Source organism: Pantherophis guttatus, chromosome 17 (assembly GCF_059756535.1).
Source record: "Pantherophis guttatus breed Tessera chromosome 17, ASM5975653v1, whole genome shotgun sequence".
In the NCBI taxonomy this organism is placed as follows: Eukaryota; Metazoa; Chordata; class Lepidosauria; order Squamata; family Colubridae; genus Pantherophis; species Pantherophis guttatus.
In genome coordinates, this window is record NC_142079.1 from 2511322 (window position 1) to 2538511 (window position 27190).

Genomic DNA, 27190 nt, shown 5'->3' on the forward strand with positions numbered 1-27190 from the left:
GTGGCTCAGTGGCTAAGACACTGAGCTTGTCGATCGAAAGGTCGGCAGTTCAGCGGTTCGAATCCCTAGTGTCGCGTAATGGGGTGAGCGTCTGTGACTTGTCCCAGCTTCCCCTGGAGCGGGGAGGGAATGGGGATTTTGCAGTATCCTTCCCCTGGAGTGGGGAGGAAATGGGGAATTTGCAGTATCCTTCCCCTGGAGTGGGGGAGGGAATGGGGATTTTGCAGTATCCTTCCCCTGGAGTGGGAGGGGGGAATGGGGATTTTGCAGTATCCTTCCCCTGGAGTGGGAGGGGGGAATGGGGATTTTGCAGTATCCTTCCCCCAGGAGTGGGGAGGGAATGGGGATTTTGCAATATCCTTCCCCCAGGAGTGGGGAGGGAATGGGGAATTTGCAGTATCCTTCCCCTGGAGTGGGAGGGGGGAATGGGGATTTTGCAGTATCCTTCCCCCAGGAGTGGAGAGGGAATGGGGAATTTGCAGTATCCTTCTCCTGCCGCGCCCATCAAGCCACACCACGCCCACCAAACCACGCCCACAGAACAGGTAGTAAAAAAAATTGAATTTCCCCACTGGTTGTGAGCCCTGATTCATTGTTTATTATCGGGGGGAAAATATCCGGCTCTAGTTTATTCATGATTAACCAAACCATGGATTAAGGAGGCACTGTGGGAAAAAAAGCATCAGTGAACTAAATTCCTATTGTGGAAGAATTATAAAGATAATATCCAGAGATAATCCACCTTCCCGCCTACACAGATTTTGGGCTCTTTGGCATGGGAAGAATTAATCTGCTCCTTCTCAATTATCCAAAGAGTGCAGAGAATTTTATGCCGTACAAGCTGGATACTCGTCTAAAACCTTAATTCTTGCTGGAGACATGTGCCACTAAAATCTGAAATCACATAAGCCGAATAATTCTCCCAACATCAAGAGCTGCTTGTTTTCAGCTTACAAGGAAATGCTGAGAGGGATATTTGGAGTAAAGACCCCGCAAATATTTTCTCGAAGTAAGGAGTTCAAATAGAGTTTTTTAACGAAAGTCTCCAGCTTCTTGGAAGCTTCTTGGATGGGAAGCGAAAGGTCTTCAAAGAAAAAAAAACAACCAAAAAGTCCAGTTGCCTCTTGAAAAAAAGCACCTCGATGATGGAGAATCTTCATAAATATTGAAATAAAGGTTATTTGTTTGATTTGGGCATAGGGCATAATGGGTGTACCCAGCCAGTGCAGCTCATAATGGCTCAACATTATGCACAAACATCTCCATCATAGCTTGTTTAGCAAACGATGATAACAACAGTTTATCGGTTGCTGCCTATAATAATAATAATATTTGAAGAGCTGCCACTGTTCAGTGCAGAAAAGAGCAACTCAGGTGATTAAAAGGCCTGGGGACTAAAACATACGAAGAATGGTTGCAGGAACCGGGTATGTCTAGTTTGATGAAAAGAAGGACTAGGGGAGACATGATAGCAGTCTTCCGATATCTCAGGGGCTGCCCCAAAGAAGAGGGAGTCAAGCTATTCTCCAAAGCACCTGAAGGCAGGACAAGAAACAACGGGTGGAAATTATTCAAGGAGAGAAACAACCTGGAATTAAGGAGAAGCTTCCTAACAGTGAGGACAATTAACCAGTGGAACTGCTTGCCACCAGAAGTTGTGGGTGCTTCATCACTGGAGCTTTTTAAGAAGAGGTTGGACGACTGTTTGTCTGAAGTGGTGTAGGGTTTCCTGCCTAAGCAGGGGGTTGGACTAGAAGACCTCCAAGGTCCCTTCCGGCTCTATCCTGATTACTTGTTTGATTTTCTCCTTCGTTCGTTTCCATCCATCGTTTCATGTCCTGCCCTTCAGGTGCTTTAGAAAATAAATTGACCCCCTCTTCTTTGGGGCAGCCCTTCAAACACTGGAAGACTGCTATCATGTCATCTCTAGTCCTTCTTTTCTCTAGATTAACCGTAGCCAATTCCTGCAGCCGTTCTTTATGTGTTTTTAGTCTCCAGGCCTTTAATCGTCTGAGTTGCTCTTCTTTGCACTTTTTTCCCCAAAGTCTCAGCATCTTTTTTTTTTTGCATCTTTTCCAACTGGCAGAGAAGAAGGTGGCACATAAGCCCCTCTCCTCCTCACCCCACCCTGGTTAGCATCCAACTTCCCCAAGGAAACTCCCCCGCGGCCCTCTAAACCCCTCTTAAGTGGCAGAGGGGGAAAAAAAAAAAAGGAAGCCTCTTTAGCTTTTGCCACTTAACACAATTGGACAAAAGAGATGAATGTACTTAATTAGCTCCCCCCCCACCCCCCGAGCAGCTGCTGACCCCTCCCCACTCCTTGCAACTCCATAGGTCAGCCTGGATGGTAACACTCTAGCGTGATCGACCCTCGCCTTGTCACGAGCCAGGAGAGATGTGATTGTGGGGCACCCTGCAAGGGGATTAAACCTGACCCCACCACCCTTCACCCCCCCCCCTTCCGCGCCCCCCCCTCCTCAGCTGTCCCGGGACTGAGTAAGAGATCCCGCTGCCTGCTTATCCTCGTGGCCTCTCCTGCAAGGAGCTCTTTGTCAGGGCTTATCAGCGGTCTCAATAAAGGAGGATATTTGTAGCTCAGGGTTGGACTGAGGGGGTCCTTGGTGCTCTCTGAGCTTGGTGACATTTCATGACCCAACTAGGTAACATTATCAGTGCTAGAAGGGAGTGGGGTTTGCAGAGAAGAGGAAGAGGAAAGGGAAAGTGGAGGTGGTAGAGGAGGAGGAGGAGGAGGAGACCATTGGTGGTCTCTGAGCTTGTTTTCTTGCAGACATCTCTTGACCCAACTAGGTAATATCATCAGTGCTAGAAGGGAATGGGATTTGCAGAGAGGAGGAAGAGGAAAGGGAAAGTGGAGGTGGAGGAGGAGTAAATAAGTAAATGAGTAAATAAGTAAATGAGTAAATAAATAAAAATAATAAAAATAAACAATAAAAATAAATAAATAAATAAAAATAAATAAAAATAAAAAAACCCAACACCTTTACTGTTTGAGAATCACTCAGGGTTTCCAGAGTCCCTTCTAGCCAAACGCAATCCTTTCGGTGCTGATACATTATCAGCTGTTATCTCCCCACAACGCCACGTAATCAGCCGGCTGTACACAGAGCAACCTTTTCTCGTCAAGACAGCAGCAGAATCCAGCATGAAAACAAACCCAACAGCGAATAAACACAACAGCCTCCCGGCCCAGAGGAGGTTGGTACATCCTGGTTTGTTTGCATAGCATTACTTTGACAAGCCCACATAAACCAGATTTGCACACCTCTGGGCCGCAAACCTGATTTGCACACCTCTGCTTTGGTCTCTTAAATAGGGTGCCGTGTTCCCAAGCCTGGAGATTCCAATCTTCTGGAGAATGCTCTGAGCCACTGGGTGTTGCTGGACTTAAAACTCTCTCTTTTTAAAAATTATTTTTTTATTTTATTATTTTAATCAACATAAGTGCTTAGTGAACATTTCATTGTCTGAGTTATTTTACTTATACAGTCCAATATGAGGACCCAGTTTGTGGGGGCAATAAGCTGACTTTGTATAAATATACAAAAGGATGAAGGCTATTGCTGAGCACATTGTAAGCCGCCCTGAGTCTCCGGAGAAGGGCGGCATATAAATCAAATTAAAAAAAAAAATAGTAACAATACTATTACTACTACTACTACTAGTAGTAGTAGCAGTAGTAACAGTGATACCCATTGTCATCGGGGCACTTGGTACCATGTCCAAGAATTTTACAAAACACATCAAGAAACTGCAGCTTCCTGCAATAACACCAGCGGAACTGCAAAAAACTGCGCTACTCGGAACGTCGTACATTTTAAGAAGTTACTTGGTTGACACCTAGGACGCTGGCAGCAGCCCCTATCAACCATCAGCACCAGTCAATTATATTTGTGACGCATTTTTCAATGTTCAGTTGAGTGAGTTTCATGTTGAATGAATAAAAGAGATAGTAGTGATAGTAATAATAATAATGAAATAATGAAATAATTATTTAATAATAATAAAAGAAGAAGGGTAAGAAGAAGAGTAAAAGGAGTAAAAGGAAGAAAAGTAAGAAGAAGAGTAAAAGGAGTAAAAGGAAGAAGAGCAAGAAGAGAAATCAAAGTAAAAGGAAGAAGAGGAGGAGGAGAAGAGTAAAAGAAAGAAGAAGAGGAAGAGTAAAAGGAAGAAGAGTAAGAAGAGAAGTAAAAGGAAAAGGAAGAAGAAGAAGGAGAAGAGGAGGAGAAGGAGAAGAGTAAAAGGAAGAAGAGTAAGAAGAAAAGGAAGAGTAAAAGGAAGAAGAGTAAGAAGAAGAGGAGTAAAAGTAAAAGGAAGAAGAAGAGGAGGAGAAGGAGAAGAAGAAGGGGAAGGAGAAGGAGAAGGAGAAGGAGAAGGAGAAGGAGAAGGAGAAGGAGAAGGAGAAGGAGAAGGAGAAGGAGAAGAAGAAATAATAAATTTTAAGCTGAAGCTGCTCTAACAAAAGAAAACGATTCCAGTGTCTGGCACCAAAAATCTTTGCTTTGGGCCTGAGGAAAGTTTGCAGAAGACAGAGGCACGTCTCGCTTGGCATGCAAAAGCTAGGGAAGCCTGCTTTGAAGTCTCTTCAAGCCTTCCCCCCTCCCCTGCTTTCCTTTTAAATTTAGCACAGCTTCTGCAGCACATCAAGTAACAGATCAAGGCTGAGAATCTGGGCGTCTTCCTGAGAAGAAGCCTCTGGGGAGACACCACCAGATGAGATAAAAAAAAACAAAAAACGATTACACGACTTATCTCTTTATTCACACTTTTATTTGGCGTTGATATCTGATGGCCAATGTCTCTCCAGGCTCAGCAGAAGGGAAGCTCTTAAAATCGATCCCGGGTTTTTCTCCCCCCAAAAAACAGGCCGAAAAAAGCCTCAAAAATGGGCTGAAAAAAGCGTCAAAAACGGGCCAAAAAAAGTATAAAAAATGAGCCCAAAAGCCTTGAAAACAGGCCGAAAAAAGCCCCCAAAACGGGCCAGAAAAAGCCTCAAAAATGGGTCAAAAAAGCCTAAAAATGGTCCCAAAAGCCTTGAAAATGGGCCCAAAAAAGCCCTCAAAACAGGCCCCCCAAACCCTCAAAAATGGGCTGAAAAAAGCCTCAAAAATGGGCCGTAAAAAGCCTAAAGAAGGGGCCCCAAAGCCTTGAAAACGGGCCGAAAAAAGCCCCCAAAATGGGCCAAAAAAAGCCTAAAAAATGGGCCCCAAAGCCTTGAAAATGGGCCAAAAAAAGCCTCAAAAACGGGCTGAAAAAAGCCTCAAAAATGGGCCGAAAAAAGCCTAAAAAATGGGCCCAAAAGCCTTGAAAACGGGCCAAAAAAGCCCCCAAAATGGGCCAAAAAAAGCCTCAAAAATGGGTCAAAAAAGCCTCAAAAAACGGGCTGAAAAAAGCCTCAAAAACGGGCTGAAAAAAGCCTCAAAAATGGGCCGAAAAAAGCCTAAAAAATGGGCCCCAAAGCCTTGAAAACAGGCCAAAAAAGCCCCCAAAATGGGCCAAAAAGCCTCAAAAACAGGCTGAAAAAAGCCTCAAAAACGGGCTGAAAAAAGCCTCAAAAACGGGCTGAAAAAAGCCTCAAAAACGGGCGGAAAAAAGCCTCAAAAACGGGCCGAAAAAAGCCTAAAAAATGGGCCAAAAGCCTTGAAAACGGGCCAAAAAAAGCCTCATAAACAGGCTGAAAAAAAAACGGCCCGAAAACAGGGCATGCGGAGGCCAAAAAAAAAAAAAAAAATGGGCTGGCAGCTGGGCTTTGGCAATATTCGGTCTATAAGACGCACAGACATTTTTGCTCCCTTTTGGGAGACCAAAAAGTGCGTCATATAGTCTGAAAATTACGGTAAATAAAAAATTAAATTATTATTTTTTTATCTCTGCAACCTGGCAAAGGATAATACGTGGAGATATTATCACCCCTGAGCATCGCAGTTAACAATGGCGTGCCTTTGGAAACTGCCTAACACAACATGTTACAGCAATGAGCAGCTTAAATTAATTACGGCGTATTTATGGATCAGTGTGTGCTTCTGTGGGATTAAGATAAATCGAGACAGAGAAACTGAGATAGCAACACCAGCAGCTTATTTGCGAACATCAAAGAGCCAGGAAATCAGCCGTCTCACTAAGTCTTGAAATGCAGTAAAGGATTTGACTGACACTGCATCCAGTTTTGGTCACCAGATGACAAAAAAAAAAAAAAAAAAAAAGAGGTTAAGACTTTGGAAAAAATGCAAAGAAGAGCAACTAAGATGATTGACGGGCCTGGAGACTAAATCATACGAAGAACGGTTGCAGGATTTGGGTTTGGGTAGTCTAGAGCAGGGGTCTGCAACCTTAAACACTCAAAGAGCCATTTGGACCCGTTTCCCACAGAAAAGAAAACACCGGGAGCCACAAAAACCCTTCCCGTCCTGATTATTTCCTGCACAAAACTAGCATATGTAGTTGAATTAAACGTTCTGTTTTCTTCGGAAACTTTTCTTTTCTGGGATTTATCCATGGTTGGCCTACCGGGGGTTGAAAAGCTCAATAAATCGCGTGCCGGCGGGTGTCTCACATTGGCGGTTGTGATGCATATTTTGAGTGACAGGGAGCCGCAACAGAGGAGTGAAAGAGCCACATCCCTCAATCTCATTTTCGTTGCTGGATTGTTGTGACAGCCATGAGAAGCGGCATCTAAATCAGGGTTTAGGATAGATTTGCAAAACATCAAAAAACAAACCTAGGTTGCGTCAGCAGAAATATAATATCTTGATCCCACGAAGGCATCACGCCACCTTATTTCGCCAGGCTCAACCTCCTTTCAGACGGATTCAAAGAAATGGGAGCATCTCTGTCCAGGAAGATCCGATGAAGATGATACCATTCATTCTAGGAAGAGAGGTTGGAAGATGCCGGACACAGTCCTGAGAAGGAGGGATGGGCCTGCAGAGGAGTCCAAAAAGTCCGAAAAGAAGCGGCCATATGAATTCCTCCCTCCTGTTGAAAAGAAAACAGGCCTAGACAGGTAGATTTCGACTTACGACCACAACTGAGCCCCAAGTTTCCATTGTTAAGCGGGACATTTGTGAAGCGGAGTTTTGCCCCATTTTACGACCTTCCTCGCCTCCGTTGTGAAGCGAATCACTGCCGTTGATAAGTTAATTTTCTATTAATTATATTTCTTAGTGCTTAATAAACATTGTGTTGACGGGGTATTTAATTTGCTTAGCAATACAGATTCCATTTTTACTCTCACCCCTTTTTTCCAACCACTGGTGAAATAAGTTCCAAGTTTGATAATATTCTGTGTCCTCTTTCTGTCTGATTTTCAATTTGGTCAGTCTGTCTATTTCTGCACAATCTTAATAGCTTCTTAATGATCTCTTAGTCTCGCCGTGTTTCTTCCATCTTTCCAATATTGTGCGAAGATAATCCTCGCTGCTGTTAAAACACGTCATACTAAATACATATTTATCTTATCAATTTTTTCTGATATCATCCCTAATTAAAAACAGTTCAGGTTTAAAATCTACAGGTTTCCCCTATTATCTTTTCTAACCATCTGTGTATTTTTGCCCAATTTTTTTTTTTAGCACAAGTCCACCACATATGATAAAATGTGCCCGTTTTCTGGTTACATTTCCAACATTGGCTAGACCTATTTTTAAATATTTTAGCTAACCTAAAGGTAAAGGTAAAGGTTCCCCTTGCACATATGTGCTAGTCGTTCCCGACTCTAGGGGGCGCTGCTCATTCCCATTTCAAAGCCGAAGAGCCAGCGCTGTCCAAAGACGTCTCTGTGGTCATGTGGCCGGCATGACTCAACGCCAAAGGCGCACGGAACGCTGTTCCCTTCCCACCAAAGGTGGTCCCTGTTTTTCTACTTGCATTTTTTAAGTGCTTTCGAACTGCTAGGTTGGCAGAAGCTGGGACAAGTCACGGGAGCTCACCCCGTTACGCGGCACTCGGGATTCAAACCGCTGAACTGCCGACCTTTCGATCGACAAGCTCAGCATCTTAGCCCCTGAGCCACCGCATCCCTTTAGCTATCCTAGCAGGTGATAAATGCCCATCTATAAAACATTTTATATAAATGTTCTTTATAAGAGGTTGCTATAGTTCCTTTCCCATAAATTTTGCCAGAATATTCTGTTCTGTTCTGTTCTGTTCTGTTCTGTTCGGTTCTGTTCTGTTCTGTTCTGTTCTGTTCTGTTCTGTTCTGTTCTGTTCTGTTCTGTTCTGTTCTGTTCTGTTCTGTTCTGTTCTGTTCTGAAGCAGTGGGGATTTTTGTACTTGGCCTCGCACAGACCCACTTCGATTCCCAGACAGGTGCTTTCCTGGCAAAGGGATTCCACATTGACCTAATCATCAGATGCCTCTTAGCCAATCCACAAGCTCCCTCTTGGCTTCTTGCCTCCTTTTGACCTCCCCAATCCGCCTGGCCAGGTTTTGCCTTACCTGGGCGGGATCCTTTCTCAGACGTCTCATGGGGTGATGGGTGAGTCATCCCAGCCTTTGGGAGCGGCAGGAAATGTAGAAAAGGCACCTATAGAAAAGTAGGTAGGTAGGTAGGTAGGTAGGTAGGTAGGTAGATAGATAGATAGATAGATAGATAGATAGATAGATAGATAGATGATAGATAGATATAGATAGATGTAGATAGATGATAGATAGATAGATGATAGAGATGATAGACAGACAGACAGACAGACAGGTAGATAGGTAGATATAGATAGATAGATAGATAGATAGATAGATAGATAGATAGAAGATAGATAGATAGATAGATAGATAGATAGATAGATAGACAGACAGGCAGACAGACAGACAGACTGAGATAGATAGATAGATAGATAGATAGATAGATAGATAGATAGATGATAGATAGATAGATAGATAGATAGATAGATAGATAGATGATAGATAGATAGGTAGGTAGGTAGGAAGGAAGGAAGGAAGGAAGAAAAAGAAAGAAAGAAAGAAAGAAAGAAAGAAAGAAAGAAAGAAAGAAAGAAAGAAAGAAAGCCTGACTAGGTGGCCCAGTGACTAAGACACTGAGCTTGTCAGGTTCAAATCCCTGGAACAGGTCTCCTGCATGAGAAGGGGGTTGGACTAGATGACCTCTATGGTCCCTTCCAACTCTGTTACTGTTTACAGAAAGAAAGAAAGAAAGAAAGAAAAGAAAAGAAAAGAAAGAAAGAAAGAAAGAAAGAAAGAAAGAAAGAAAGAAAGAAAGAAAGAAAGCCAGCCCAGTTGCTTTTTAAAAAATCACCTTGAAAGGGGGGGGGGGTTGGTCTCCTTGCAGTCTTCCTCGCCAGGAAAGAGCCCCACGCAGAGAGACCCTCCACCCCCATCCCTTCCTCCGTCCACCCCCCCCACCCCCTCCCCGCCCCCAGACAGACACCGTCGAGGCTGAGCCGGCAGGTAAAAAATCCCGGGGCTGAATGGGAGCGTGGGAACCCGAGGGGGCGTGGCTCCGCGGGTGGTGTTGCCGACGCCGTCCAATCCCAGGCCGTCTGGCGGACGCGCCCACCCCCCCTCGGGTTTAAAAAAAAAAAAAAAAAAAGAGCCGCCTCTCAGTCACTCACTCTCTCCATTCATTCATTCATTTCTTGTGCCGGTGCGCGCTGGCCATGGTTTCCTTTGCGCGCTTGGCGCTGCTGATCCTGAGCTTGGCGCTGCCTTGCGCCCGCGGCTCCTGGACCGAAGCCAACACGGCCTGCCCCACCAGGGCCACCGGGGGCCGCTCCCGGCTCCTGAGCTTCCTCTGGCTGCGCCCCGACGGCTCCCCCTCCACGGTCCTGGTCCAGAGCCTTTGGGATCCGCGCAGCGGGCAGCTGCTGGAGTGCGCCCTGAGGACCGAGCCCGACTTAACCCGCCGCTACCTGGAGCTCTGCGCCCCCGGAGGGCTCCGCGACCCTTTGGTCCGCGCTTCCTGGGGGCCCGGGCTGCGCAGAGAGCTGGACGCTTTGGATGCGCGCAAGGGAGCCTGCAAAGGAGCTGCAGAGGGAAAACGGGAAGGGCAGGCGAGGCCCCGGAGCCGGCGAGGATGGACGGTGCCCGGCACGCTTTGGTGCGGAGCCGGGCACACGGCTGAGAAGCCCTCGGAGTTGGGTAAGGGGGAAGGGAAGGGAAAGGGTCGGTGGGGCGCGCGATCCTTGGCGGGTTTTGCAAGTGCCAAGGGAAGGAAACAGGGCCAAATTCCCCCCCCCACCCCAGTTCTTTGTGCCTTTAAAAATAAAATAAAATAGGGGTGGGTTGGGGTAGGGGGTTGGAGGGAAGTGGGGGAGGAGGGATGGGAATTTTTTTTTTTAAATTTGATTTATATGCCGCCCTTCTCCGGAGACTCAGGGCGGCTTACAATGCGCTAAGCAATAGCCTTCATCCTTTTGTATATTTATACAAAGTCAGCTTATTGCCCCCCACAAACTGGGTCCTCATTTCACCTACCTTAGAAAGGATGGAAGGCTGAGTCAACCTGGAGCCTTGGAGAGATTCGAACCAGCAGAAATTGCAGGCAGCTGTGTTAATAACAGGGTGCACTAAACCCCTGTAGTATCAAGGCTCTTTTTGCTGTAATACTTGTTAAAACTTTTTTAATAAAAAATAAAATAAAATAAAATAAAAAATCCGGGTGCTTTGCTGGCTCTTTTTGCATACCCACGCGCAGGAAAAAAGAGAGAGAGAGAGAGAGAGAGAAAAAACAACAACAACCCAGGTGAGACATTGGTATGAGTCAGCAGCCGGTCGGTGGAACTCCTTGCCACTAGAGCTAGATGCTGCAGTGGGAAGCCGGTGGGTGGTTTTGAGAAGTAGCTTTGTTTTAAAGAGAGGAATTCATCTCCCTTTGCAGATGGAGGTTTTTCCTCTGAGGTTGGTTGCCAGGCGGGGCAAGAAGATGCAGGAACTCCTCTTCTGATGAGAAGCTTCTAGAGGGTTTCTTGGATGGACGTGGTGGGAGGAGGCGGTCAGCCACTCCCGCTGAACCAACAACAAGCCGACATTCTAGAAACCAGCTTTGTTCAGCTTGCGTTTATTTACAAATAACTCAAAAGTGGCCAACAATCCCGCTTCTCTATTTTCCCCTGGAACAACAACGCTGTGAGTTAGGCTGGGCTGAGAGACGGGGAGCTGGTTTAAAGCCCCCCGCCCCCCAGCTGCCTTTCAGGAGGTTTGTGAGTTTGATCCTAGGTAGAGGCAGATGTAGGGTCTCCTGCTTGGGCAGGGGGTTGGACTAGATGACCTGCAAGGCCCCCTCCAACTCCGTTAATCTGTTAATGTCTAAGGCGGGGCCAGAACTCCTAGTTACCAGCCTGGTTCCTTAACCACTGCACCAACTCGCTCCACGTGGCACCGGCTGGAGGGCAGCTCGCGCCACGCTTGTCGAACAGCTGGGCGGCTCATCCTCGAGGGATGCCCGTTCTTGGCGCTTCGCTTTGAAAGAGCCCCTCGCCCGTCTGCCCTTCAGGCTTTGCCAATGCCAATGCAGCTGCAGGAGGAAGAGAGAGAGAGAGAGAGAAGAAAGGTTGGATCAGCCTTTCCTGGTGGGCAGAGCAGGGAAGGAAGAGTTTATTTATTTATTTATTTATTTATTTATCATATTTGTATACCGCCCTACTCCCGAAGGACTCACGGCGGTGAACAGCCAAGATAAAAATACAAAGAACGTACAAAAGTTAAAAAAAACTATTAAAAACAGATTAAATAATTTGGGCTCAAAAAACAAATTTAAGACATCCAATTTATCTAAAAACATTTAAAACCCAATTTAAAAGGGAGAGTTGGCAGTTGGACGGGTATCCAAAAAAAACCCAAACAAACAAACAAAAAAAAAGCAGCGATAGCAGACAGGAAAGTGAGAGAGAATCCGAATCAGAATAGAATCTGGAAAGGGACCTTGGAGGTCTTCTAGTCCAACCCCCTGCTCAAACAAAAAATCCTATACCATTTCAGACAGATGGCTATCTAGTCTCTTCTTCAAAACTTCCTGCGTTGGAGCATTCACAACTTCTAGTGGCAAGTTGTTCCACTGATTAATCGTTCTCACTGTCAGGAAATTTCTCCTTAGTTCTAAATTGCTTCTCTCCTTGATGTGTTTCCACTCGTTGCTTCTTGTCCTGCCCTCAGGTGCTTTGGAGAATAGCTTGACTCCCTCTTCTTTGGGGCAGCCCCTGAGATAGTGGAACACTGCTATCATGTCTCCCCTGGTCCTTCTTTTCACTAAACTAGACATACCCAGTTCCTGCAACCGTTCTTCATATGTTTTAGCCTCCAGGCATTTGATCATCTTAATTGCTCTTCTCTGCACTTTTTGCAAAGTCTCAAAATATATATTTATATTTTTTTGCAATGTGGGGGATCAAAACTGGATGCGGTATTCCGGGTGTAACCTTACCCTTTTTGCATCTTTGGTGAGATGTCTTGCCTTGTTTGGGACGAGCACAGCGCAACTCTCATCCTGGAGATGCAGCCGCTGATGTCCCCATCCTCGAAGCCCCACCCTGCATAGGGTTTCCTGCTTGAGCACGGGGTTGGACTAGATGACCTCCAAGGTCCCTTCCAACTTTGTCATTCTCTTATTCTCTAGCTTTGTTCAGAGACTGGCCCGTTTTTCGTCTAATCCCGCTTCCTTCTTTTTTTGCAGGGGTTTTCCAGGGCCCGGATGTGTGTTGTCGTGAGCACGACAAGTGCGACGCCCACATCTCTGCTCTCGGGTTCAAGTACGGCATGCGTAACTATCGGCTGCACACCATTTCTCACTGCAGCTGCGATAACAGGTGAGTAACAGGCTCCTGTGATGCTTGGGGTTTGAGCTAAGCTTCTCCCACCTGGCACCTTCCCGATCTGTTGAACTCACAGTGCCATCGTTTGGACTTTCTGGTTTTTCTTTGAAGACGTTTCTCTCCTCATCCAAGAAGCTTCTTCAGCTCTGGCTGGATGGTGGAGAAATAGAAGGATTGATTCTTCTGATTCCGAGTCCCTTGGGAGTTGGGCGGCATAGAAATGCGACAAAATAAATAAAAAATAAATAAATGATTCTCCTTGCAGACAGCTGGGCATTTGCATCCTTTTTAGAGAGCCCTCGAGGCCACTCGGAGATTTATCTCTGTCCTGAGGGGGTGCCAATGGTTTCTGTAGTCTGCCATTTTCCTGGAAATCCGTTCACACTCCCACCCCATTCCAAGGGTCTCCATCCCATAGCTAAAAGTCTATGGAGATTCTCCGTCCTCCAGGTTACGGTTGTTCCAAAAGGTGATTTTATTTTTTTTTTCCAAGAGGCAACTGGACTTTCTGTTTTTTTTCTTTGAAGATGTTTCTCTTCTCATCCCAAGAAGCTTCTTCAGCTCTGACCGGATGGTGGGGAAATGGAAGGATTGATTCTCCTTGCAGACAGAACTGGTCATTTGCATCCTTTTTTAGAGGGTCGTTGAGGCCACTTGGAGAGGTTTATCTGTGTCCTCGGGGTCACCTGAGCAGTGCAAATGGTTCCTGTAGTCTGCTATTTTTTCCTCTGGAAATCCATTACTACTCCCACATCATTCAAACGGCCTGCTGGCTTGAAAGAGGGGTCAAAGAGACCATCTATGCCCTCTCTCAATGTGGGGGGGGATATGGCATCATCCATCTCCAGTCCTTTCAGCCGTTCCAAGAAGGCTCCCCACTCATTTGCGCCACTCAGGTGACCCTGAGGACACAGATTAAAACCTCCAAGTAGCCCCAAGGACTCTCTAAAAAGGATGCAAATGACCAGCTGTGTGCAAGGAGAATCAATCCTTCCATTTCTCCACCATCCGGTCAGAGTTGAAGAAGCTTCTTGGAGGAGAAGCGAAAAGTCTTCAAAAGAAAAACCAGAAAGTCCAATGGCCTCTTGAAAAAAAAACAGCATCTTTGGGACAATCGTGACCTGGAGGACTAAGAATCTCTACAGACTTTCACTTTCCCATCCTTCCCTTGCATTGTTGAATCCTGCTGGTCTGGGGATGCTGGGTGTTGTAGTCCAAAGTACCCGGAGACTGGCAGATGGGAAATGCCAGCCCTTCAAGCAGGAACTGTCGAACGAAATGTTCTTCCTTCTGGCTCTCCGCAGGTTCAGGGATTGCCTGAAGAACCTCAACGATACTATCTCCAACTTCATCGGGAACAGTTTCTTCAACCTGCTGGAAATCCCATGTTTCAACCTGAAAGAGAGTGAGGACTGCCTTGAATGGCACTGGTGGGGCGGGTGAGTAAGCCAGCCGGGTGAGGAAATGAACCGAGAAAAGAGACTCCTTGATTTACGACCTCCATGGAGCCCAACCCTTACGTCTCCAAGCGAGACTCAAAACCGAATTCTGTTCAAAAAGAGATTTTCTCAAATGTTAATTGCAACTTTCAAGAAGGGTTTTTTTTTGTTGTTGTTACCGTTGCTTTTCCTTCTATTTTCTTTTCCCTTTTTTCCCCCCTTTCTGCTTAATTAAAGAACCACCCCAATTAAAAAGGGGTACCCAAGAATCACATGCCATTTCTAATTCGGTAAAGGAATGGAATTTTAAGACAATTCATTAGGAATCCTGCAAAGCAGAGCTTATGGTTCCTTGCAAATTCCCAAACTTCGCCAATTCTCAAAATTCTTTTGGAAACACGGACTTTCCAATGCCCGAATTTCCCAGCCAACAGGGCTCTTGGTGAGAAGTTTGGAAGCCCGTCTCTCTCCGTGAGTTGGAGAACGTGCCTGTAAATCCATCCAGATTGTTCTAGATTTGTTCTTTCCTCAAAGGTACAAGTCGTCCCACACCCAATTGTCCTTGACAATTCTCTGTTTTCTCCATCTCCTGCGGCCAACCGATTTTTTTTTTCCTCCAGGAGTGGCAGGCCAAAACTCCTTTTCAAGACCTGTTAAGTCTTGCTGAAAGGACAACCGAGTTACACAACATACGATTTGAAAGCTGCCCACCCACAATATAGTTCCGTGTCTTGTGTAAAACCTGCCTCTGAGATTAATGTTGGTCTCGGCGCATCGTGCAACAGCTGAATTGCATAACCCAGGTTAAAGGTGTGGTGGAAATGCAAAGACTGAATTTGGCGCCTGGTTTTTCTCTCTCTCTCTCTCTCTCTCTCCTGTGCTAGGTGTAAGAAGTATGGCATGATGCCCCTGGCTCATTTGGTTGATCCAAGTCCATATCAGCCCATTGGGAACGCCGACGTTATTACCACATCACCCCTCCACTCTAGAAAGCATCGAAAATTCGGCTCGAAAGACAGAAAAATACGGAGAAAGAAGGTGAAGAAACCGAGCTCCGAGATCCAGGATCCCATCATCCCACTCACCCCAATCTCCAAGATGAATCAAGCCACTCACCTCCCGGGAAGAAGCTCTCCAGGTGAGGTGACTGTGCCAAAGTCACAAACTACGTTGGAGCCTGGTCCCATCAAGACGGATGGTGAAATTCTCGCCGCACGTCACCCGGTTGTCCTTCCTGCGGAAGAAGCCTCCTCCAACAAGACACGGCAGAGACATGTCGGACACGGCCAGGTTTCCAAGCCAAGACCAGGTGAGCCAAGCCGCGGCCCGAGTATTCCTTCTGGGGCCACTTAAACGTAGGGGAACTTACGAAGGAGCAGGTAAAATATCTGCTCGTCGTCTCCGAGATTGACAAGCGGGGCCCTTTTTCAAAGCTTTGCCAAAAAAAGGAAACTTTTGTGTTTTTCAACCTGCATGGATAGGCTAGATCTGTGACGGTGAACCTATGGCACATGTGCCCGACGTGGCATGTGGAGCCATGTCGCCTGGCACCTGTGGCGTCGCCCGTTCCTCTTCCAGGTTTCTGGTGAGCATGTGCACACGCCAGAAACCGCAACTACCTTATCTGGCGCATGAATGCCTCCTGGGCAGCCCTTGTTCCTGGTCGCGGCCCTGACGAGCTTGCGTGAAATGCTCCCTTTTGGGGATTTGGTGCCCCGCCCGCATGCGCACGCTCCCTTTTTGGCACTCAGTGCCGAAAAGATTCGCCACCACTGGGCTAGGTAGATGTTTCGAGTTAGACAAGGACCTGGGAGGTGTGTGTTCAAATCCACCCTCTGCTGTGTGTGTGTGTGGGGGGGGAGGCTCTGTGATCTTTTTTTTAAAAAATTATTTTTTTGCCCCGAAAAAGCTTCCCTTGGCCATGCCAACTGGGGATTCCCACAACGGCAACTCCTGGGCAAGGAGTGAAGCTCGGCCTGAAATCTGGTGAGAAGATCCCAGGATTATAAAACCCAAAAATTAATTAATTACATTTATTTATTTATTTGTTTGTTTGTTTCAATTTATATACTGCCCTTCTCCAATAGGACTCAGGGCGGTGAACAGCCGAAATAAAAACAGAACATACAAAATTTAAAAACAGTTTAAAATGAATTAAATATTTTTGGCCGCGATTTAAAACAAACCCAATTTAAAATCAATTAAAATTTAACCCAAAACTGTGGGATCAAGCCAGCCCGGCTAGTTGAAATAAATAAGTTTTCAGGGCCCGACGACATAAATAAATAAATAAGTAAGTAAGTAAGTAAGTAAGCGGGATTGGAAGAAAAAGGGAGTTGATATTCCCAATGGCTAAACCAGATGCCCAAATAATAAATCAGTGGGAAGAGCCCCCCCCCAAAAAAAGGGGAGTGGATGGGTGGGCTTGCATTGCGGATTCCCTGCTCCTGACCGACCGACCGCCCCCCGTTGGGCCATCCGTGGCCACGGTGGGAAGAGTTTGGCGAGCAGCTTCTGCGCCTTGATTCCCCAACTGAAGTGGGTCTCTCTTTTTTTTGGTCTCTCCAGGCCTGTCGCGGAGATGCCGCTGCTACCAACGGCTGGATCAGTGCCCCTTCCAGATTGGCCCCCACGAGTTCAAGTACCAGCTCCACAATTCAGATGATCGCACCCTTTTCCACTGTAACTGCACCCGCCGGTAAGCATCATGCGTGGAGCCCCCTCCCCCCCACCTCTCTAGAAGTGGTGAGTGCTCTTATCACTGGAGGTTTCTAAGAAGAGACTGGACAACCGTTTGTCTGGAATGGTGTAGGGTCTCCTCCTTGAGGGTTCGAGGGTTGGATTAGAGGACCTCCAAAGTCCCTTCCAACTCTGTTATTCTAACAGGCTAACGGAGATTGGTAGGGGGTCTTTCCCTGCCTTGCCTTTGTGAAGCTGAAGCTTGGATTCGGGGGGTTTTTTCTCGGCCTGTAGTGTTTGAGAGCATTCTTGTGGCCCACCAGATTCAGACAGTGAGGAGGTTGGGAAGGAACGTGGGCCAGTCCTGGAGTCTGGGGAAGGCTCGGACGATGGCTCTGCGTCGGAGGCAGAAATGGGGCCAGAGCCATCTGATAGTTCTTTGCTGCCTCCGGAGTCTCCGGAGTCTGACATCAGCGAGGCAGAAGAACAGCGGGAGCCTGTTCCCAGTGTGCGCATGCGCAGAGCTGCCAGGAGACAGGAACAATTAAGGAAACAGGGTCGACTTGGGAGTAAGGCTTGGAGATGATTGGCCCCTCCCATTAAGACATATAAAAGAGAAGCGAACGGAACGTGAGCTTTTGCAGGAAGCAATTCATTCATCTGGCCGATTCAAGAGTTGAAACTTCTGTTTGTGACTCTGTGCCAAGTTTGGCCTTGCCCTGCGCCTGGAAATTGGCTCTCTGGCACCGTTCCATGTGAGATAGGTGGATGTTGGCAACCTTCCTCTGAAAGACTGTTTATCTAAAGACTTGCGGACTGTAAATGAAAGTAATTTACAGCCGTATGAATTAAGAGGTTTGCCGGGACTAAGTTTGTGCTGTTTAATTTCTAAGGAAGGCTAGGCCAGAAAAGGCATCGGCTGCATTGTGGCTTTCTGTTTGGCTGCCGCCCCCCACCCCCGCCATAATATTTGATGTGAGTTTTATTCCTTTCCCAACCCACAGGTTGGCCCGGTTCCTGCGCAGGAGGAAGGGTCCCAACGAAGTGGAGGAGCAAGTCCTGTCTCACTATATCGCCCCTTCCTGTTTTGTCCTGGAGACCCTCCCAGGCTGCAGGATGGGAGACGAAAGCTGGCCCAAGTAAGTGGAAGGGAGGGAATGGGGAGAGGTCTCCTATCCACGAGTGCTATGTCCAAGGTCCCTTCCAGATTCTATTCTGATTCGGATTCTCTCTCACTTTCCTGTCTGCTATGGCTGCTCTTTTTTTTTTTTTTTTTTGGGAAACCCATCCAACTGCCAGCTCGTCCTTCCTGCTCTGCCCACCAGGAAAGGCTGATCCAACCTTTCTTCTCTCTCTCTCTTCCTCCCGCAGCTGCGTTGGCATCGGCAAAGCCGTCCTGGCTCCGGCTCGCCACCTCACCAACCGGCTGACGGGCAAACGGGCGAGGGGCTCTTTCAAAGTGAAGCGCCAAGAAGGGGCATCCCTGGAGGGAGCCACCCAGCTGTTTGACAAGTGTGTGCGGCTGGTGCGAGCCGCCACCCTCCGGCCGATGCCACGCTGAGCTGCGGCACACACGAGAGAGGGCCAAGCCCAGGAAGTGGACACTGTGAAACCGAGCTGTTTCTCCCGGCCCCCCACGTGCGTTCCCTGCCTTTTGGCCGGAAGCAGGTGCCCAGTGTGGACGACACAACTGCTGGAATTGGACAATGCCAGCTGGCCACCACCTGCTGTAAGGAATTGGCTTCAGCAGACCCTGGACTCTCAAAACTCTGGGGCACGGGGGCTGCGGAGGTGACTGATGGTACTGAGCCCAAATGAAAGGGACAGAGAGAGAGGTTGAAGCCACAAGCAGAGGTGATGTCCAGGTGACGTCCCTCACCTCTCAAAGCAGACGGCCTGACCAAGACTCCTCTTGCTGTGAGGGGCAGGGGTTTTCCGCCCCACCCCTCCCCACCCATGTTCTCCTTGCAAGGCAGGCAACCTGTAATGTATTTGGGGAAGGGAGGATGTCGTGGGGCCGTGAACAATGTCGCAATAACATGTTTTCTAAACGTGGCTTGAGATCTTCTTGGTTTGGGGGGAAGCAGTGGTGAAATACAATTTTTTGTTACTACCGGTTCTGTGGGCGTGGCTCGGTGGGCGTGGTGTGGCTTGGTGGGCGTGACTTGGTGGGTGGGGCAGGGGAAGGATACTGCAAAATCCCCATTCCCTCCCCACTCTGGGGCCAGCCAGAGGTGGTATTTGCCGGTTCTCCAAACCACTCATAATTTCCACTACCGCTTCTCCCGAACTGCTCAAAATTTCCGCTACTGGTTCTCCAGGATGTGTCAGAACCTGCTGGATATCACCCCTAGGGGGAAGGAAGGACACCGAGAAGTAGGTGAGGAGAGGGCATCCCCTCTCCCCTCTTCTCAGCTTCCCACTGTCCCCCTGCGCTGTGAGGGCAAACCCAGCCTCCTGCAGCATTTGTAAGATGATTTATTGGGGAGTAAGAGAGAGGTAGGACAGATTGTCTCAACTCTGAACTCATCCCGGGGAAGGTCCCCAATCTGGAGAGAGACCAGCCCTCCCACTTCCCAGTCCATCCCCCCTGCCTCCCCCTGCCTGGCCAGAGTTCTACATTCCAAGTTGCCCTCCGTCTTCAGAGCCTTGGCTTGAAATACCCCCCAGGGCATGGCTGCTGCTGCTGGCTGGGATTTTGCAGGGGGTCTCCCATCACCACGAGCCTGGCTGGGACCTCAGCGCTTACAACATGGAGGCCTCTGGAAATGGCCTCTTCCTCCTCCTTTCCTCCTTGCTGTGCCCCACTCGCCCCGTCTTCAAGCTGGGAGCTTCTGAGCTCATCAGCCAACCACCAGGAAGCTTCGGGCTGCGCCGTATGAAGGGGAGGCAGAGGGGCTTCCATCCTCTGGCTGGTCCTCCCTGTGACAGGCCAAAACAGTGTTAAGGGGGATCCAGTTTGGGGTGCCGATCTCGGTGTTTGGGGAGAGAAAGAGCTGTCCCCCAAGGAGGACGAGGGGTGAGAGCAGCACAGGAGGGACAGGCCGTTGGCTGGGCTCCGATGCAGACACAGGGCAATTGTCAAGCTGATGGGATGGGGTGGCACCAGGGCAGCTCCTTGTCTGGGTCTGCGCCCCATCGGGACAGCTGCATTGAGGGTGTGCAAGGCAGGCCAAGAGAGGAGTGGGCAAAGGGCATCGTCACGCACGCTACGCAGGATAGTTGCCTGGTGGGCTCTGCTGCCTTAGTGTCTGGTATCACAGCTATGGCTACCGTGGGGTGCCCCCTCTTGTGGGGAAGTACTAAAGAGGGCTGCGAGCCCCGCTGTGGGGCTGGTGGGGCTCATCCTTCGTCCAGGCAGACTCGGGTCAGAGCTGTCACGTCGGGAGCCCATGACTCGGTCCACCGTCTCCAAACGCACAGCGGGCAGCAAGCCCAGATTCCTCGGATCGGTCCGGGAAAGCGGAGTCTCCTCGAAGCGCCAGCTTGTCCGAGCCTGGGAGGTGGTAGAGGAGGAGGAGGAGGAGGAGGAGGAAGAGGAGATCTCGGCATTCTGCGCCATCTCCCGCGACTTGGAGCGGTGCCGTGGGCTGTCCTTGGAAAACTGGATGCTGGGAATGTCCGCCTTCAGAATGGTGCTGTGGCGGCGTCCCTGGGGTGAGGGGCTGCGGCTGGCCCCTTGGTCACGGCTGGAGGAGCGCAAGAGCAGGCCCTGGAACTTGGCCAGGCTGGGGCTGCGGCTACGGTGACGGTGCATCTTGCCGGGGCTAGGGCTGCGGGATTTGGGGCCCAGGAGTACCAGCGTGCTGTCGTCGTCCTCTTCGGAGGTGCTGTTGGTGCTGTCCGTGGCGCTGCTGACTTGCTCCAAGGTTGGCAAGGAAATCTAGGCCGGGAAATTGAGGGGAGGGGGAGAAGGAAAGTCAGTTTTTCTCAAATCACAAGCACTGTTCATACATCATCTTGGACTCTTGGAATAGAGTCGCTCTGTTTACACAATATATCGATCGGTGGTGGGTTGCTGCTGGTTCACCCCGGTTCAGACGAAATGGTAGCGGCGGTGGGAGGCTCCGTCCACCCACCCGGACATCATCAAATACACTCTGCGTATGCGCCGGAGTGAACCGGTAGCACAGGTAAGTGAAACCCACCACTGATATCGATGAACCCTTCGGATGATGCCTGGATTACTCCCGACATGCAAAGACAACCGTTGGGTTTCCAGAACACGCTGGCCGTATACCACAAGGACGAAATGCACTTACCTTCGCTACTGGATCGGAAATGTGAGCGCTCGCGCACGCCTCCTCCACACATGTGTTGAGCCTTTTGCACATGCGCAGAGGGTCCAAAACGGGACGTCATGACGTCCGGGGGTGGTTGGGTGGAACCTCCTCACCACCGGCCCTACCAGATCGCGCGAGCAGGATAGATCCAGCTGAATTTCACCACTGTGTACTCCACCCAACTCTGTGTAGTTCTTTGTGGAACCACAGCCACACAAAGTTGCACAACAGGCCGCGGCCAGCTTGCTGCAGCCAACTCACCGTAGGACAAGAGTTACACAAATGTCGAACAAATAGTGGAATAGAATAATTAAAGAAAGGACACCAAAGAAGGGACAAATGACATGGGAATGACAAAAATTAAAATAATTATTTTAAATAATTGAATTGTTGAATTGTCCATGGCGAGTTGGCTGCGGCAAGGTGTCTCATTCCATCCCAGACCAGGGTCTCCTGACTAAAAGCCCTGTCACACCTTCGTTGCCGTTACAGTTGCCGCAGCTACTGAACTAAATGAGCGGAGTTCTCCTATGCTGTTGTGTGCATCACAACTGGATTTCAAAAGGAATGAAAGTAATAAGGTAAAGGTAAAGGTTCCCCTCGCACATATGTGCTAGTCGTTCCCGACTCTAGGGGGCGGTGCTCATCTCCGTTTCAAAGCCGAACAGCCAGCGCTGTCCGAAGACGTCTCCGTGGTCATGTGGCTGGCATGACTCCACGCCAAAGGCGCACGGAACGCGGTTCCCTTCCCACCAAAGGTGGTCCCTATTTTTCTACTTGCATTTTTTTACGTGCTTTCAAACTGCTAGGTTGGCAGAAGCTGGGACAAGTCACGGAAAGTCCCCCCGTTACGCGGAACTTGGGATTCGAACTGCTGAACTTCCGGCCTTTCGATCGACAGGCTCAGCGTCTTAGCCACTGAGCCACCACGTCCCTTATATGAAAGTCATAGAAAACAATAAAAGATCCAGTTCCATGGACATCTGAACTACGGACTCGAATTATGACCACATTGGGGCTGCAATTTTGGTCGTAAGTCGTGCCAATCTTAAGGAAACCAGCAACAAACGTCGCAAATCATTGTCCCTGCGTCTATGGGACGCTGCAACCGGCCATAAATGTGAGCTGGTTGCCAAGCACCCAAAATGCAGTCACAGTCATTGACATAGACATGGTCATGCCATGTAAACGGAAAATGTAGACGGTGTCCTGCCCTCCAGATGCTCACCTGGAAGGGATCTGTCACCCCCACCATGCAGCTGGTGTTGTTGCTGTAGTAGCCAAGGATGTAATCCCCCTTCCCTTTCGGCAGGGACTCTTCGGGAAAGGTTAGCTAGAGGTGGAAGAGAAACAAAGGGTTGGGGAGTTGGAAGCCCAGCAGCAGATTATCCACAAACTAACCAACCAACCAACCATTCTAATAATTCTAATTCTAATTCTAATAATTCTTATTTCTATTCTATTCTGTTCTGTTCTGTTCTGTTCTGTTCTGTTCTATTCTATTCTATTCTATTCTATTCTATTCTATTCTATTCTATTCTATTCTTCTCTACTCTACTCTACTCTACTCTATTCTATCCCTTATTCTATTCTATTCTATTTCTATTCTATTCTATTCTATTCCACTCCATTGCACGCCACATTTTCTATTGTATATTCTGTATTCTGTATCCTATATCCTATTCTATTCTTTGTTGTTAGTCGCAAAGTCGTGTCCGACCCATCGTGACTCCATGGACAACATTCCTCCAGGCCTTCCTTGTCCTCTACTATCCCCCGGAGTCCATTGAAGCTCAGGCTGACTGCTTCAGTGACTCCATCCAGCCACCTTGTTCTCTGCCGTCCCCTTCTTCTTCTTTTGCCCTCTATCGTTCCCAGCATTAGGCTCTTCTCCAGGGAGTCCTTCCTTCTCATTAGGTGGCCAAAGTCTTTGAGTTACATCTTCAGGATCTGGCCTTCTAAAGAGCAGTCAGGGTTGATCTCGTCTATGACCGACCAGTTGGATCACTTTGCAGGCCAAGGGACTTTCAGGAGTCCCTTGGAACGGTCGATCGATCTATTTATTGTTGTTATTAGTTGCGAAGTCATTTTCGACCCATCGCGACTCCATGGACAACGTTCCTCCAGGCCTTCCTTGTCCTCTACTATCCCCCGGAGTCCATTGAAGCTCACGCCGACTGCTTCAGTGACTCCATCCAGCCACCTCCTTCTCTGCCGTCCCCTTCTTCTTCTTTTGCCCTCCGTCGTTCCCAGCATTCGGCTCTTCTCCAGGGAGTCCTTCCTTCTCATTAAGTGGCCAAAGTCTTTGAGTTACATCTTCAGGGTCTGGCCTTCTAAAGAGCAGCCAGGGTTAATTTATTCTATTATTATTATTCTATTATTATTATTATTATTATTATTGTATTGTATTGTATTGTATTGTATTGTATTGTATTGTATTGTATTGTATTGTATGTATTGTATTGTATTGTATTGTATTGTATTGTATTGTATGTATTGTATTGTATTGTATTGTATTGTATTGTATTGTATTGTATTGTATGTATTGTATTGTATTGTATTGTATTGTATTGTATTGTATTGTATTGTATGTATTGTATTGTATTGTATTGTATTGTATTGTAATGTATTCTATTCTATTCTATTCTATTCTATTCTATTCTATTCTATTCTATTCTACTCTACTCTACTGTACTGTATACTCTACTCTACTCTACTCTACTCTACTCTATTCTCCTTCCCGTTCTCTTCTAATTCTCTTCTCCTTCCCTCTTCCTCTTTCTCTTCTCTTCTCCTTCCTTTGTCCCTTCTCCTTCTATTCTATTCTATTCTATTCTATTCTATTCTATTCTATTCTATTCTATTCTATTCTATTCTATTCTATTCTATTCTAATTCTATGCTTATTCTATTCTATTCTATTCTTCTGTTAATTTCTATCCCATGTTCCCTCTGGTCATTTCGTTCTCATAATGCCAACTCTGTGAGGTTGGACAGAGACAAGACGAGTGGCTTGGTCCCTCTGTGAACTCAGGGTCAAGAAAAGGCTCAGACCTGGGATTTCCCAGCACCAGACCGCCAGATCTGCATTTCAATCCCCAATGAAATTGCTCAAGGGGAGGATGTGTCCCCTTGGCGCAAATATAACCATCGAGTCAGCCCTTCTCCTTGGACGTCGCCTTTTCCTGAGGCCAAACCCTTTGGCCTGGCAGAGAGGAAGCTCCATTTGCTCCCATTATACTTACCTGGTAGAGGTGGCTCTCCGTGTCTTCCTGCTTGGCCCATACATAGGATATGTAGTCCTTGCAGTGCCGGAAACCCACCTAAGGGGGCAGAAATCACGAGACGTTTCCACAGTGCCCCCTTGTGGCTGCTGAGATACCCAGGTCATTCTGCTTATCTGCCCACTGCTGGGAAGAGTTCACACTGCCTGTTAGGATGCCAACCATCTCGCCCGACCAACCCTTCTCACCCGATAGAGGGCGATCCAATCCCAGGAACTGCGGTGGAAAGCCGAAGAAGTTCTGTAGTGGACTACGGCTTGCTCTGGCTTGGTCCACTCGTCGGCCACTTGGAGCTCCACCAGTGGCACATCGGCCCGGGAACCAAACTGCCAGAAGAGTTAGGATCAACAAAGATGATTAGGGGACTGGAGGCTAATGAAATGAAATGAAAGCCTAGGAGCCTGGATAGCACAACAGACTAAAAGCCTGTTATTAACATTCAGCTGTCTTGCAATTACTGCAAGTTCGAATCTCGCCAAGGCTCAAGGTTGACTCAGCCTTCCATCCTTTCTAAAGTAGGTAAATTGAGGACCCAGTTTGTGGGGGCAATAAGCTGACTTTGTATAAAATATACAAAAAGTATGAAGGCTATTGCTTAACGCATTGTAAGCCGCCCTGGGTCTCCGGAGAAGGGCGGCATATAAATCTAATTTAAAAAAAAAAAAACGAAATGAAATGAAATAATGAAATGTTAGAATGGTTTGGAGGAAGATGAAGATAGAAGAAACTTATGGAAGATGGAGAAGAAGCCTAGAAGATAACACCGAGGTGTCACAGGGAAGGGAGGATTGATGTATTAAATGTTTATCTGTCTTAAAAAAAAAAAAAAATATTAAAAAAAAAAGGTGAATGCTCTCAGTGGCATAACGACAGCTGTCCACAGGGCTGGGCACTCACCTGTACTGAAAAAATGGAGGCCACAGGCTTGTGGTCACTCACAGTGTACTCCATATGGCTGCAATAGCAGAGCTGGGTCACAGTCAGGTTCCCACCGCTGGATCTCCCAGAATGCACTGGGTGGGCCCCACTTTTGATCTTCCATAGGATACGGTCCGTCCAAGCTGGTTTCCGCTTCTTAGCGCTGCGGGGGCACAACACCAAGGACAGGAAGTGAGGCCCTAAGTGGAGGCTGGGATAACACGCACAGTGTGTATTCTGTAAATCAGTGGCCCCTAACCTTTGGGGCACCAGGGACCGGTTCCGTGGGGGGAGGTTTTTCCGCGGACCAGAGGGTCGCATGATTTTGTATGCTGCCTGCATCCCATGGATGGAGCTTCCCTTGTTTGTGTGTGGCCCGGTTTCTGGCATGCCATGGCCTGGTGCCAGTCTACAAACAGGGAGTTGGGGACCCCTGCTGTAAATTATGAATATGGTTGATGTTCAGAATGGACAGCAAAAAGGACGACTCGGGAGTAAGACCAGGAGACGGTTGGTCCCTCCCATAAGGCTTAAAAGAGCAGCAAAGGCTCTTGGGCTCTTTGTAGGAAAGCAGCGTTGCTAAATCTGTTTCCAGTCAGCATCTCTTGTTTGTTTCTGAACTTCGTGGGGCTTTGCCAAGAAAGGCCTTTGGCAGGGTGCCAAAGAATATAAAGGTTTGTGATAAACCTGAAGGACTTTTTCTGAAGGACTTGGTTTGGAATTAATTTGGACTCAGCTGAGAATGGAGTAATTCCCAGCTGTTATAATAAACTAGGTTTGTTTAAGACTAAATTGTGTCTTCTAATGACCAAGCGAGCCTAGGTCACAACTTCCCCAACCCTCCAATTGTCCTCCGTACCTGGTGTCATACATGTTAGTTCCCACGTCGAATTTAAAGGTCGGGGGGAAATTAAGGAACCCCTCTTGGAATCCCTTCAGGATGGGCCACGTGGTTTTCGCAATGTTAAGCTGCAGAAGGAGAGAAACCAGGAGGACAAAGCTGGAGGATTAGGGTTCCTTCAGGATAAGGCAGGATAAGAAGCAACGGATGGGAACTAATCAAGGAGAGAAACAATTAAGGAGAAACTTCCTAACAGTGAGGACAATTAACCAGTGGAACAGCTGGCCTCCAGAAGTTGTGGGTGCTCCAACACTGGAAGTTTTCAAGAAGAGACTGGACAGTCACCTGTCTGAAATGGTAGAGGTCTCCTGTTTGGGCAGAGGGCTGGACTAGAAGACCTCCAAGGTCCCTTCCAGCTCTATTCTGATGGATTGACCTCACCAGGAGAAGGTGTCAATCATAAAGGCCACTGCTTCCCGTTCCCCTCTCCCAACCCTCACCCCTGCACACACAGGTATGTCTCACCTGGTCCTTCTCCCAGAGCTGATGGAGGATGCTGTTGTCGATGGCGTATTTGACGTAGCGGATGTCCAGCGTCTCGATGCGAAAGTTGAGATCCCCAAACCAGAAGATGAGGCTGCAGGGGAGACAAAGGGAAGGCGAAGGAAGTAATGGGGAACCTTTAACAATAAAAACTCAGGAGACTGTTAGATACGGGATCTTCCTTTCGATCTGCAAAGCCAGCTCATTCCTCACCCATTAGAATAGAATAGTTTCCGGAGGCCGGAAACAGGCCCGTTTCTGGACTTCCAGTAGGCCCGTTTTTTGCCCTCCCAGAGCCTCCATGCGCGCCCTGCATGGCATGCAAAACGGGCCACATGGAGACTCCTGGGAGGGGAGGGGAGGGGCGGGATGGGTGGGGTCAGCCAGTCCTTGGAACAACCGGTTCGGTGAACCAAATTAAATCA

General features: G+C 48.0%; 2 protein-coding genes and 1 long non-coding RNA gene across 4 annotated transcripts in view; 1 reads left to right on the top strand and 2 right to left on the bottom strand.

Moving 5' to 3' along the window:
- Positions 1–4769: 4769 nt before the first annotated feature.
- Positions 4770–8542, bottom strand: LOC148111648 (uncharacterized). The gene is made up of 2 exons (XR_015730286.1): positions 8455–8542; positions 4770–6993 (listed from the first exon to the last, which is right to left on the bottom strand). It is a non-coding gene; the product is annotated as an uncharacterized LOC148111648 (long non-coding RNA).
- Positions 8543–9541: 999 nt separating this feature from the next.
- PLA2G3 (phospholipase A2 group III) lies at positions 9542–18952 on the top strand. Its single transcript, XM_034428689.3, has 7 exons — positions 9542–10110; positions 12641–12773; positions 14084–14218; positions 15103–15527; positions 16787–16916; positions 17902–18036; positions 18269–18952. The coding sequence occupies exons 1-7, from the start codon at positions 9630–9632 to the stop codon at positions 18456–18458; spliced, it is 1629 nt and encodes a 542-aa protein (XP_034284580.2). The 5' UTR covers positions 9542–9629; the 3' UTR covers positions 18459–18952.
- Positions 18953–19357: 405 nt separating this feature from the next.
- Positions 19358–27190, bottom strand: part of INPP5J (inositol polyphosphate-5-phosphatase J) — a 32610-nt gene continuing 24777 nt past the window's right edge. For both annotated transcript variants that reach the window (XM_060691871.2, XM_060691872.2), the window contains exons 7-13: positions 26748–26859; positions 26241–26350; positions 25361–25544; positions 24652–24789; positions 24425–24502; positions 22409–22513; positions 19358–20780 (exon numbers count right to left, since the gene is read on the bottom strand). In XM_060691871.2, the coding sequence (XP_060547854.2) occupies positions 20142–20780; positions 22409–22513; positions 24425–24502; positions 24652–24789; positions 25361–25544; positions 26241–26350; positions 26748–26859 (1366 nt within the window). In that variant the 3' untranslated portion in view covers positions 19358–20141. The remainder of the gene's footprint in view (positions 20781–22408; positions 22514–24424; positions 24503–24651; positions 24790–25360; positions 25545–26240; positions 26351–26747; positions 26860–27190) is intronic.

Bases quoted from the DNA above. Each gene is read 5' to 3' on its own strand.
- PLA2G3 (XM_034428689.3), top strand. From the start codon at position 9,630: ATGGTTTCCTTTGCGCGCTTGGCGCTGCTGATCCTGAGCTTGGCGCTG. The intron at 10,111-12,640 runs GTAAGGGGGAAG...CTTTTTTTGCAG, and splicing joins TGAGAAGCCCTCGGAGTTGG to GGGTTTTCCAGGGCCCGGAT. The intron at 16,917-17,901 runs GTAAGCATCATG...CCCAACCCACAG, and splicing joins CACTGTAACTGCACCCGCCG to GTTGGCCCGGTTCCTGCGCA.